General features: G+C 33.4%; 1 protein-coding gene across 1 annotated transcript in view; it reads left to right on the plus strand.

Annotated features, from left to right (window-relative positions):
* The first annotated feature begins 8,426 nt into the window (after positions 1-8,426).
* side-II (sidestep II) overlaps positions 8,427-14,732 on the plus strand; it is a 203,523-nt gene continuing 197,217 nt past the window's right edge. The window contains exon 1 of the mRNA XM_068765377.1: positions 8,427-8,505. Within this exon, the coding sequence (XP_068621478.1) occupies positions 8,427-8,505 (79 nt within the window). The remainder of the gene's footprint in view (positions 8,506-14,732) is intronic.

Here is a 14,732-nt window from a genome sequence, read left to right on the forward strand (position 1 = left end):
CCTTCAAGATAACGCTCCTGCTCATCGATCGGAAGTTGCGCTCAACGCAATCCGCTGTGCTGGCTTCAATCTCCTTGACCACCCACCATATTCTCCGGACTTAGCCCCAAGTGATTTTCACTTATTTCCAAAATTAAAAAAGGAAATTCGTGGAACAAAATTTCACGATAATGACGCGGTTATAGCTGCCGTAGAGGACTTTTTCGAGAGTCAAGAAAATAATTTTTTTTCACAAGGAATAAGGAAGTTAGAAACGCGTTATTCTAAATGCATTGCATTGGAGTGAGATTATGTAGAAAAATAAAATATTATTATTTAAATCTTTGCATTTTTTAATATTGATTCCAAGAATTTTTTGATTCACCCTCGTAAAAGAACATTTAAATGACAAGAACTTGCAGTGATGTCGCTTAATAATTTTGATTTCATGTAGGCTATGTCTGATAAAGTGTGTATATAAATCTGTATTGTTAAACTTTATTAAAAGTTGTGTTGTTGTGGAATTTGTTCTTGCTTTTTCTCCACAACTATAACACCTTGTGAAGTAGAGTAAAAAATAAAATAGACCAAAAAAAGATAAGTTGACTGTCAATAAGTTCTGTTAAAAGTGTAATTGTTCAATAGAACAATTTTATCTTTATCTTTAAGCGCTGTGGCTAATGGCTGTGCTATCTTTTAGCAGTTTCAAAGGATACCATAAACTTAAAGTACAAAATTAAAGACAGATTACGATTTTTTTATGAGATTGATGATAGACAAGTATATTTCTAACTTGCGCGTGAACTTTACAGTTTTAATGTTTCACAGTCGGGAGTCAAGACCCTAGTTAGAATGATTGGTGGACGTCACATGCCTTAAGAAATTTATCTTATAATATGCTGTAATTAAAAACTAGCGAAAATGAAAATGTAAATTCTTTGTTTATTCTTACAAATAAATTTCTTCGCCTTAATGTAATTCCCATCTGAATAAACTCACTTTTACCAACGCCTTTTCCAACCCTCGTAGCAGTCGTAGCAGTCTTTTTCCGGTAAAGCCTGTAGGATCTACTTTGATTCGGTATTGAAATGCGGTAGTTGCGGAACGACAGGAGTCGATTTTTTGGCAAAAAGTCGTTACGTACCAAAAAAAAAATTGAATGATTTTCACTCTAATCTAGACGACGCGTCTGAGACACATAACATCATTCAAAATCAAAATGAGCTGAGCTAAATTACATTCCAACATTTTTAGTGAAGTCTCTGATTGTCAATCGACGATTTCGAGCACCAAATTTTAATTGAAAATGTCACTTTACTTTTGGGCACAATATTAAAGTAGCTATGTTATATAGACGGATTATTTATTTATTTATAATATTATCAACTTGGATCATTTATTATCATCACTAGTGTATATGCCAGGATAATTTGATTTAATCGAAACTGTTATTAAATTATTTTTTCCCATAGTGTTCACCCTTTGATAAAGAAGTAGGTTCCAAGCGTGTTTTTTCTGTGATCACTTTCACAATTATCCTTAATCCAATAGATTGGACAATTTATTACAAAGCTTATTATCAACATTTTTAATAAAATTTAGTAAGTTTGCATAAGAACTTAATTAAATCTCATAAGAGAAACTGTTATTACAAATAACTACTTTAATAACAGATTGGTAAAGTTATTAAAATAACCATTAGTTCAAGAGCTTTCGAAGTTATGTTCGCTTATATTAAGACAATTAGATAAAACGAGGTCACGTCGAGGTAAAGCTAATAGACCATCGGAGTGACCTGCGCTTTGAAGGATCTGTGCGGACCAATAGTGGGTCGAGAGCCATTAAATGGGTTAAATAATAATCTTTAACTAGCTACAGTGACATCACTTTTTTCTACTGTGTTATAAAAACCTAATAATTGATTATTAACCTGTTTAATTTGAATTGCATGACTCATCTACTGGCATTCTATGTTTGTTTTTAAACAGAACATAAGTGGTGTTAATTTTATTTAACCTTATCTTGATCATATTGTCTTTCCAAAACACGCAGCACCTTTGTCTTCTTTATGTCTTACTTCTTAATCTCTTCTCGCAGTAAATGTCAACACCACTTTATCTTTTACATTATCCTTATCTTGCTGTCTGATTTGTCTGACTCTTAGATACATTTTCTTCACAACCTTGGGTACCTTCGTCTATCATAATGTACGTAGTCTCTTCTTTCTCTTAGACTATACCTCGATCATTTCTTATAAACGTGGTGCTTACTCTCTTTTACTTCATCTTCTGTGAAGTCTATCTCTCGCATGTTATTTTTGACCTTCGTCAGCTATTATACTCAGTTTACCTTTCCTTTTTCCCCCCGTAATAAATTCAACTAAATTCAATATTATTCTTCTTTGATCGAACCAAATTCTTCTTCTTTCTTCGAGTTTCTAACTTCTTAAACGCTATTACCTATTTTCGTTTTCCTCTAATTTTAGCAAAGATCATCTCTTTTATCTTTTGCAATCGTTCGTCAACTGTGTCATTTGTGGTACAAGTCTTTTTGTTATCAATACGAGAGTCAACATACTTTTTCTTTTATCTTATCTCTTTTGTGGTTAATATAAGTTTCCTTTGCATTCTGTGGTTATATCCTTCGTTTTCCACGAGATTCTCCACTTTTTTCATGTTCTGTAAGTTCACCAACCCTTATATTTATGGTGTACAACTCTTCTGTTTTTTTTTTGTACTATATAATAAATGTCATTACTCTTCTTTTGGATTAAATTTGTACAGTCGAGTTTTACTCTCCTGTCGCTTCCTCTTTGTAGTTCGCAAAACAAATTTTATGTCATTCATATTAATAATAATTTCACATTCAAACTTTATTTATAAATTAACTCTTTATTATTTAAACACTCGAGACCACTGAATGCGAGAATCGCTTTATGAAAAAACAAGTTCGATTTTGTTTAACAACTAGTACCTTTTAATCCTCGCCGATATGAAATGTGCTTAAACAAGGATTATGTTTTAATGAAAGCTTATTTATTTGCAAATGATTTATGCGTTGCATTAATTTTATTCGATTTCATGATCTGTTTATGTTTAATTAATGTCGCGTGTGTCGATTGTAATCGTGAAATATTTATGCAATCTTATATGCTATTCTTTCTTCCATGTTATTTCGGTTTTCGTCTTTGTTTGGATGAACCGGTAAGTCAGTCATACTATGTCGGACCACAAGTCGGAAAAATTATCTTATTAAAGTTATCGGAAGACGATTTATCGACAAGGAAATTGATTTTCAATTACCATTTTTTGATTATTTAAGAAGTGATGATATAGATTTGAAAGTATTGATTTACATTGCATAGATATAAATTTGAGCCGTAGGATGTACCTCGCAAATTAGACAGACATCCTTGTTGAGGACATCGAAAACGTTCTATATAAATATTTATAATTACTTAAAGATAAGGTCCTTTTATAAGTATTAACTATATTCCATAGTATTTAGGGCCCGTGTTATTGTATTAGTACAACATTTAACATTTCCGAAAAAAAATTATGCACACTTCTCAAGTTGCTTAAACTATTTGCTGCCTTAAATCGTAGGTTCTTAAATCATCGGTGTCTTGTATGTTTTTCACGACGCCATAACAATATCCTGTTTTTAAAATAAAAGTTCATGCGACTACTTTCTCATTCCTACTCCAAATTACCATCTTTAGGTTGTACTCCAGTATCTGTGCGATGGTTGCAATTTTCGCCACATCGATGAATCTTGCGATCGCGTCTTGAGTCTCGTCGAGTGATACAGTTACCAACGCATAATGGACACTGTTATACACCCTGAGGATGTCTGTTGTTCGACTAACAACGATGCCCGCCTAGCTCTTTAGTCCCCGAGCCTCGAGGATGATGAGCGCCACTGAACCAGAACACGCCACAATGTCGAGTTTTGTACTGCCCACATCCAGCGACTTCCAGCCACCCCCTTAACTGTGTCTATTATAACAATAATTGTTATGATGTTGTTTAATGAACTTTAATAACTTTAAAAATAATTGTTAAAGTTGTCACAAAACAAAACAAATATTTTTTTATGATGAGATTTGATCACATGAGAGTTCTTTCAACCTACGTATTTAATGTTGAAGTATATCATAATGGGCTATTTAAATATGATCCTAGTTTTTATTAAACTCAGCGCTCTTGGCTTTATTAATCTGACATATAAGTAAGTATGTTTAATATATAAACGTCACTTTTTTCTATTCACGAGGGAAAATAATATAAATAAATTGTTTTCCCTTGTAATGTCAAGGGTTACTTGTTTTGATAAAAATATTTTTTTCTGTGATCACTTTGACAATTACTCGTATCCACAATCCAATAGCTAGGACAATTCATTACAAAGGTTATTGGTCACTAAAATATTCTTAAATTGCATTATGATTTTCATTAAGATATTTTTGCAATTATTAATAAAATTTAGTAAGTTTGTATAAGAAATTAAACTTTACCTCGAAACTTGTTTGTTTTTGCAAAATACTCCCCCTATGGTAGGACTAGGGACATGCGACGTTACTCCACTCTCTTAGGTAAATTCTGTTATAGTGGGAAATGGATTCTGTAATACATCGACTAGTGGAGGATAATTTTGTTGAACATTGCCGCACTCCGCCAATACATTCGGGTCGGTCGAAACTGGCTTAATGGCTGGGCGGCCAGCGCGTGCGAAACTCTTTGATGTCAAATTGGCTATCGAATCTACGGGCCCTCGTTTCCCGACCGAGGTCAATATTTGAACAACCGGCTTGGTTTGCAGATTGTAAATGCCTCTTACCTTTGACTCTCATATTCGATCCTTTCTCTAATAATACCTTATAAACTATATTAGATTCTGGAAAATTAAATATTAGGAACATTGTCCGTTTTTTGACAAAATTTAATACTTTATCAAAATTGTATTCCTTTTTTAAAAATTCGAAAAGTTAAGTACAGAAAAAAAACTATATTTTGATATTAATTCGGTCCCTTGATTCATGTTGCAAAATTAAATTTAAAATAATTTAAGACAAAAAACCTACAATGATTTGGCCAACTAAACCCATGGTTGATATGATAAGTAACCAAGTAACTATTGACGTATAACCAGTTATCGGTATCGTTTAAGTATTTCTCGGAAAATTTGTCTAAGTTACTTCTTATTACATCAGCTTCCATCGGTTCGAACATTTCATATAATAGCCGGAACAATCGAACAAAAAAAGAATATGTATACACACGAGTAAATGAATAAATAAAAATGTATACAGCTTTACCTCAGATACACAATCATTAGTTTTTAATTCCTACGCTATCATACTCGTGTACTTTATTAATAACATTACTCCCAGTATTATTACAATGTTTGAATAAAAACGATAAAGTTTTACTGTAGTTTACCAGAAGCATTATTTACTGTAACACAATATCAGCGGAAAAATACAACATCGCCGACATTAAGGAAAAGGGGAGGAATTTAATAACTTGTTTGTTTACTTCTAAAGTTCCGGAAGCCGTAAACAAGTGGGCCGCGGGAACGGCATACAGAGAGATAAGGAACAAGTGACTGTCATAAAATATTACACAACGGAAAACACTGGCCCCGACCGTATCGTCGCCCTTGTGAATGGGCTAAAAGCACAGCTTTATAAGGTCTCTCGCATTTAGAGCTCTCCCTCGCAGGCTTCGCATGGTTTATGGGAAAGCTACGCCATGAAATTTTTAAAGAGGATAGCGTCAATATTTTCTTTCAAAATAAATTTTCATTTTTTTAAATTATCAAAAACCTTCATCATTATATATACAGTCAAACTAATGAAAGGTTTCCGTATATATCGAAATAAGTTCGTAGTAAATTGCTATGTCCTACATGAGTTAAACGTACAAGAATTAAATAAATATTGCAGTAGATAGTGTGGAAAATATTTAAGTGAAGAAGAGAAATAATTTACTGATAAAAATAAACGTAATGTCTTTATAAAACACGACTGAAGTTTATCATACTGACATATTGTGAGAACCACGTTGTCTTGTGAACTATGGTATAACTTTTAAAAATATCTTTATTGCATATAAACAACTTAAAATAACAAAGCCATATACAATATTACCACAGGCCAAATGAAATATAAGGAAATAATGATTTGACACAACTAAAACGCCTTTTCTAACAATTTTGTCTTATTTAATTTTGAGAAATATTTAGATTGTTTCAAAGAGTTCGCTACATTTTGTATTATTCAATTTCAATTTTAATCTTCCGTAACAAAAATATGCGTATAGTTGATTTTTATGCAGTGGAGAAAGATCTCGGTGTTTCGCTACAAGATCTAATCACAATTAAGGAGATCCGCACAAGATCCAGAGGTACGGACGTAGCTCGAAGAATTTCAGGTCTGAAGTAGCACTGCGCGGAGCCAGTAGTCGTGACGAGAGTAGACCTCCCTACTGAGTGGACGGAAGACATGGATAAAGTCACGGGAAGCTGCCGGGGGCGAGTAGCTAAAGACCTGTCAATGTGGCGATCTTTAGATGTAGCTTATATCTTACAGTAGGCTTCTAAAGGCTGAAAAAAAAGCATAATAAGATTTTAATGCTGTAAAGAAAAACATCGAAGCAGCAACCTCTCCGTTTTTACATCCGAAGCTAAATGAATTAAGCCGTAATCACAAACGCAATAGACGTATGTAAGATTTATTACCACCTATTTTATATCAAAATTCAAGATATTTTTATTCCCCGTATTTTGTTTAACTACCAACCCCGCTCCAATTTTTCAAAAGGGCAACAATTTTATCCATAACAGGTCAACCAGAGCGAACTTCACATTTAACATCGAAATTCCCGAACTGAAAACACTTGAACCAATTTTGTATCACACTTACTGATACTTCGTTACGTCCATAAATGTAGCAATTTTATTTGGAATTTATTTCGTTTTTCTTTTATGTGATGAAACATCAAAATGTTTCAAATGTTTTCGCTTATTTTTGTTTCAAAACAAACAAAACCATTATAACTTTGTGATTAACTGACAAATTAGTTGTTTTTTTATTTATTTAATACTCCGTTAATATATATTATTAAATATATTTTTTCTTTTTTGTACTCTTGACTTGATTAATAATATTGTTATAAAATTTTCAGAGTTATGTTTTATGTTTATATTTTTCGTTTGACTCTACCTTAACACGCCTTAATTGTTTTTGATTGATGTGGAATATTTGACAGTTATGTGATAGGAGAGGAAAAACTTCTTCATCATCTTGTAAATCAGAATAGAGTCGAAAATAAAATAGATTAAAAAGACGATCAATAAGAGTTCTGTTAAAGGTTTCAATGTTGAATAAATGAAAATTATCTTTAATATATATATATATATATTAAAATTTAATATATTTAGACAAAATGAAAGTTAAAACGAACGTTATAGAGAGAAGTTATGATATTTGAGACTGGCGACCCGCGTAACAACTTAATGGGGGACGCCTTCTAAACTCCCCCTAGCTTCAGCGGCTCTTGGGCGGACGATGGATCGATGTGGTCTCAAACTAATGGTTCACCGTGAGGATTTTGAAGGTAGCGGGGACTACGCATATCCCTGGACCGGCCTTTTAAAATAGTAAAGCGCGAGGTAAGAACACGTGGTGATGCCTGACCGGGCGATATAGAGGTCGCACACATCGCTATCACCGTGGGGGTTTGGGGGATTATATAGGACTCAGAGCCACTGCTCTGAGTCCTATATAATCCTGTCTTTCAGAGGCAGGGTATCTGGAACATTTGGAAAATTTCTACCACATAAACAATAAATAAATAAATAAATAAAAGATCTCTTTGTCATACATTAGCGTTCACCTTCATCGAAGTTCCCCTTCCGCACCTCGTGTCGCTACTTTTGTTTAGCATTTTATTTATTTTTTTATTCAATTTTTTTTTCTTATCATCTTTATCCCACTAAATTTACAACAGCTATTTTATTACCGTGTTTACATCCATTATTTTTGTTCTTTTTTTCTTTTTACCAGTGAGTATTCTCCTCCTATCTGGTATTCTGATTATCAATAAATCTAGTCTAGAAGACGTCAGTGCCAATTTCCTCATTATCATCATGACAGCGATAGACAAGTCAAGGTCTACCCCAAAGATCGTTACGTACCTAGCGACCTCCCGCGATCTTGACTACTTCAGTTCACCCATTGGTATCCTCACCTAGCCTACCCACACCTTGTTTACTGTCTTACCAAACGACTATATATATATATATATATATATATATACATACATTTAAATATATAGTTATGTAACAATTCGTAACGTTGATTTCAGTTATCAGTCAGCATGCATAGGTGGAGGCTCCGTCCCTCCGCGCGTCCCTCCCGGCACATGTGATCCCTCACAGCAGAGATGACGCCGCGCGTGGCGCTCTTTGTCGCCCTCTGCCTCGTCCACTGCGACACCAAGACTGTGCTCCAGGACAAGCTAGGTAAGTGATTTTGTAATTAACACAATTACTCTGAATTTGTAAACTGAAAATTACTAAAAATGCCACTTTTCTTTTTGTATCCATTATAAATTTATAAATATTCAAATGATGTACTGAAACTAACTCTAATTCATTGAAACTGAATAAAATTATATGATGAATGATTTCACTTTATAAATGCTTTATGCAAAATGTACGACTGCGGGAGTCAACTCTGTGCCTAGTACTCGCAATATTAATTATTATTTAATATTCAGAACTTCAAAGAGTATTTCATGAAACCGGACGCAATGAACATTTAAAACCGAACGACCGGCGAAGCGTGGAAAAAAAATGCGGCGTAATTAAAACAAATCAAGTGAACGAAAGGCGAAACGTAATTCCTTTTTGTACCAACAACGCAAAAGGTAGACCACTCCGGGGTAAACGCGTCGAGCTTCCTCTAAGAACTGAACAAAATAAACAGAGCACTTTTAGCAAGGCGCTTTTATCTATTCGTTAAAATTGTTTTACGCGGCGAGGCGGTCTAATTCGAAATTTACAAAGCGCTACCAAACTGAACGTTTCAGGCCGCGCCGATATTTTGTTCGTAGGAACACCTAACTAAAATTGCAATCGCATTTATTTATTCTTGTATTCATTCTCCTAAGAGTGCTTCTGGGGGATCGATTTGTAAACAATGATTTGTTTAAAAAATAACTAATAATTTTTTAATCAATGGTTATTTAAAATTAAATGAATATAAAAATTGTAATAGTAAGTTCATAAACAAAAAGTAGAATTGGTACAGTATTCAGCAGGGAAGGGCACAGAATAAAGGCGATGTATGATAGATTTTAAGGTATGAAATTAATGCAAGAGAATGAGAACGACAACAGAAGAATGAGTGAAAGAAAGAAGTAGAACAAAAGAAGATAGTGGAAATAACTAAAAAATTATAAAATAAAAGATTTTAAAATTGAAAAATATTTAAAAAGCTCGAGAGTTTCTTTAACAATGGGAAGTCGTTGACGAAAGGGTTCATTATGGAAATCTCCCTGCATGAGATACCGAAGTCAGGGTGAACCTGCTTGAGCATCTTCCATATGTAAATATCTTAGTCTTTCTTCTATTGCTTCTTATTTTTCTTATTAAACTGTAATATATTACTAGGCTTTGACAGATTTCTTTCCTTGTTCACTGTTCGTTTACAGAGGCATGTGTGCAAAACTAGTAGCGGGAGTCAGCAGGAGAAGTAAGAGATGTGAATTTATCGTAAGTTGAATAAAGAATTTTGAATGATCTTGCACTGGATAAATAAAAAATCTAAACTAAAGATATATTGACATAAGTACAATTCTTTATAAGAATATTATTCTGATGTTATTGCGTGGAATTAAATTCTGCTGATGCTCGCAGGAAGCTAATTATCTTGGACTCGTTAAACTATATTTGAAGAGAGAGCAACTTTCTTACAAGCTAAGGTATTTGTAAGACTAATACTGTCATTTTATCTTGATTGACGTTTCGAAAGTTCTTGTACCAGCCTGCTTGAATAAAGAATATTTTGATTTGATTTAAACTTTGGGTATAAAGTATTATAATGTATGTATATATAGAGTGTTAGTTTGTAGGTAATTGTTTCAAAGTGTCATTGACTACACAGTTCGCTGGAACAATGGCCGACTCGAACACCCGGCGGTCTGATGCGTCAAGTGTGACCCGGTTGCTTTGTGGGGCGGCCCATTGATTCAGATCAGCTTAAAATATCGGCGTCGACGTCCTTGTAGCCTTCTCTTGAAAACTTCAAAGTCCAATGCATGATAACTGGGGTATTTAAATTGTAATGTCTTAATCCTAAAACTATACGTTTTATTGGTTATTCAGATGTAAGTTTATTTTAAATGAAAAAATGCACTTTGGTTACGATATAGCATGAGAACAATCTGACTGATTTTATTATTCTTTTTTAAAATATTTTATTAAAAAAATTAGAAATTTTTCAAAAAAGTTATATTTTCGTGAAACTAAATAACTAATGTAACTTCGCGTTTGACAGTCCACGAGATATAAATGTTATTGGTCTAAAGTGGCAGTAGGCAGAGACATCGCTCGTGCAACAAAAGTGTGCGGAGAAAGAGAAAGAAAGAGAAACAAGAAATAATTTTATGTTGGTATTATACATGTCATTCGAATTTAAAAAACGCTTTTTCTTCCTCTATTACCATTACGTTATCAATTATTTCTGAAACTATTAATTGTTAGATAAGGTGCACTAAATATTAATTACCAGTAAATAAGGTGATGTAAATAAGGTAATGTGAGTGAATGTGTACTCACATTTTTTTTAACCTATTTCCAATAAATCTGCGTAATAAAATTATTAAATATATATCTATAGACTCACAGTTTCAAAGTTTGATAAGGTGAAGGCAAATATATTTGCAAGCATCGATCTTCACTTCCGTTTCAATGCTTTCCCGCTACAAAGGTGTATCGTAGCCATCGTAGCAGTCTACGTCGTAGCAGTCTACAATAGCAATACACACATTTGTATTCACGATCCGGAAACAGAGACGCGGAGAGATCCACCCTTTCATCCGAGCGGCTGCCAGTTCTAAGGTCCTGTCAGTCTATTGTCCTCCGCCGCTTTAAGCCCGATAATAATATTATGGTATCCGTTCATATTTTATTCATGGGTGCTATTCAATCCTTTGTTCACTATTCGGACATGATTTATTTACTTGCGCTTTTATCCGCCGCCCGACACGGGGAGCGAGTCGTGCGGTATTGTTTTATTATCGCATACATCGGACGCTATCGAGCGGCCGATACGAGCGTTTGTTAATGGCAATGCGCTAATGGGGGCTGCCCGACAATGTTATATTATATTGCTCACTACTAATTTGAAATGTTTGAAATGTTTCACGCGGTTTGCTTTTTATGCAACTCCTATTATATTTCTATATTATTCAGACAGACTCCTTTATGAATACGATGTTTTATTATTCAATATGAGTTCCTTATACTTTGAAGTTGTCTAAAAGTGTTTGAATGAATATTTAAAAACTATTATAAATCATTCGCTATAATTTCTTATAATTATTTTGTTTCTTTACATATTTTTATTTACGTCTATCACCAAATTAATATATGCTGTACGATTTATTTCAATGAAAGTGTAATTATTTAATCGAATCAGGTGTTACCTCGCGGAAGTCCATTCTAAGTAAGAAAAGGACCAATATTTAGCCACTTCCGCCAACTCTGTGTTTGGCACTAATCGGTGTAACATAACTCCTGAAGATGCCCCGTGGAGGGGTGAAACACGTGTTGAGTAATTTGGCGGTGGCGGTTGTGTGATTCGCATTGTTTGCCGCATACGCATTTATCAGCGGGCTGGCGGGCGGTGCACTTTATTGCACGACTACCACTGCATGTGCGGAAGTGGCTAAATATTGGTCCTTTTCTTACTTATAATTTTTATCATTTTATAATAAACTTTTAAGCGAAGTAATAATAAACAACATATTCCATTTTTAAATATATAACAAATTTTATTTACTACTGTGTTCAGTTTGCCTGTTAGTTCTGTTAGAATTTTAACTAGTGAACGGAGTTGTTTTAAAAATTTTAAAAATAAAACTAAAAATCGTTTAAATGAGTTATTGTTTTTTTATTTTTTTAATATTCTTTATTGTACACATTAAGATACATTTAATAAGTTTTACAATAATATACAAAAAAAAGTACAATGGGCGGTCTTATCACACAAGGCAATCTCTTACAGACAACAGCTTATTTCAAAATCATCCCCCTGGCAGTTTATACACCGATTCATTTAAAACACATGTGAGAAATAGAAAGTCGATCCTCTTTTTGCGGTCTTAGACGTCATGAAATCTTATCCCACGAAGTTTTTCATTTATTTTGAGAAAAAAATATCTCGTGGTACGATTCCGAGGCTGTAAGAAAGTTGGAGAAATGCATTGACGCGTTGCTCTGATTATAAAGTATCCTGCTGTGCGAAAGTAGTTTAAGAACTTTTTCCATAACACCACGTAAAAATAATGTTTGTGCCGTGTGCTATTTGAGACTTATGTTCCTGGAATGAAGACCAGACTGGTAAAAGAAGTAGGAAATAAGTCCACAAGGTAGACAGACGACCTTGTTAACGTCATTGGTGGGACGTCTATAGGGTATTTATTTATTTATTTACTTTATTGGAGATAAACAGTAACAAAAATTAGTAAGAAAGTACAAACTAGAAGCATAGACATATAAAATTAGTTACAATTACTACCTTATAACTATCTCACTGAAAACATTTAATGATTTATGGTCAAACAATGACAGAACAAGTAAAAACATTAATAAACAGGGGTCAAAGATTATAGTTTATAAACTTATATTATGTTTGTTTATATATCTATATCATATATTTATGTTATGGTTTAAATTGTATTGTGTTTGCTCAATAATTTCGAACGAAATTGTCCTTTAAAAGATACAAGAGAGCACGAGAATATATTTCAATATCGCTAATATATGAATTGTGTAGGTCACAAATTCTGTATAAGACCTATATCTAGCAGTGGATATCCAACTTCATAATAATTCTTTATCATTTACTTTTAATATTACATATCGTTATATTTATACGACTTAAATATTATTTTTTTGTAATTGCTCACTTCCACAGGCTAACGAGGCTTGATATAAATATATTTTTTTAAATTAATTAAATACTTTAATAAATCTCTTGTGCGGTTTTATCAGAGGCCTCTTCTCGTTTGCAGCGGCCAGTATCAATTTGTTAATAGATCCGATGAGCCCGCGCGCTGCCAATATTACTTTGTAATAAATTTAATAAAAACATGCTGAATTCGTAGCAACTTTTATTAAAGACGTTATTAGTCGAGCAGATTGTTTCTTGTTTCTTTTATTTTTGATCACACTATAATAAAGTTAATAAAAGATTTTTTTGGTTTTTATTAATGTTGTTCAAATAACTATATTTATGTGTTAATCTTATAACTTTACAATTTTTAAAAAATCATACTTATATCAAAGAGTTTGCAATTCTGATGAAAATGTGTTGCACGTTTAATTGAAATTAAATAAAAAAAAATGATTTTCAACATTGCGTCTTGTTTACAAATAATTGACGTAATTTATTTCTAAGTTTAAAAATAATTATATACACTTTTATTTTAGTAATGTTTAGTGTTTTCTTTAATGGTTGTTTATAGTATTGTTACTAATGTCTTTTTATTTAATTTGGACCCCTCTTTGAGTCTATGCCGTCTCAGTGTGTTCCATGCATCGTTGTCTGTTGCCTTGTTCACCACTTATTTATCCTTTGTGGGCGAAGTATTTCACCTCTGTATCATCTGATCTAAGCAAATTATCTGTTAAGCAATGACGAGGTCTGAGCCCAACGAAACGCATTTTTGGTACCGCTCTTTCCCGTCCTCAAAACAGATGAAAATCTCTTTCCAGTATAGCCTTAAGAACCTTCTATGATTTGGTTTTTGTCTCGTCAATCGTTTCAAAATAGCGTCATATATGAGCTAGTAAGGTGAATACGGTGATTGCGGAACGATACGATTCTAGTTTTTAATACTTTTTTGATACTAATAGAGAGATTAGATAGATTGATATTCCAAATTATGACAAACAGACGCCGGACAAATGTTAAAGACATTTCAACCAACCTAGAAATAAAATACCTGCATTCCTAGTGCCCGAGAGTTCTAAATGACAATTTCACCTTACTTATTGATATCAGTATTATACTTTTCGTAAGGCACCTTCGTATAATTTTAATACGTATAGGGAATCACGGTAGCGCGTCCATATTTTCGTTCATTAATATTCGTTAAAACTTAAAAGCACGCTAAAGAAACATCTCGTTATATACCGACACATAAAGCACGGTGTGATGTTGAGATGGAATACACTCTTTAATCACGCCGGTTAAATTAGAGAAGTTGCTCTAGAAACTATCAAAGTGCCGGCTTCCGGAGACGCCGTGTCTCTCGGTGTATAATCTGCGGGGTGAGCGCTGAGTTTCGGCTTTGTCGCTTGATTTCCGGGCGCGTCTTTAGTGATTTATTCAAAGTAACTTCGGCTTCTCTAACCGGTTCTAAGGACCCGTACCCCAAGCATTAATTTAATTAAAAAGGGACGCCATAAACAGGCGACGAATTGTTTATTATTTGTTCGGTAATGAATAAATTAAAAGC

The sequence above is a fragment of the Battus philenor genome, unplaced genomic scaffold, assembly GCF_028537555.1.
Source record: "Battus philenor isolate CCGP_79_NKW_IND1 unplaced genomic scaffold, ilBatPhil1.0.hap1 SCAF_2, whole genome shotgun sequence".
Lineage (NCBI taxonomy): Eukaryota > Metazoa > Arthropoda > Insecta > Lepidoptera > Papilionidae > Battus > Battus philenor.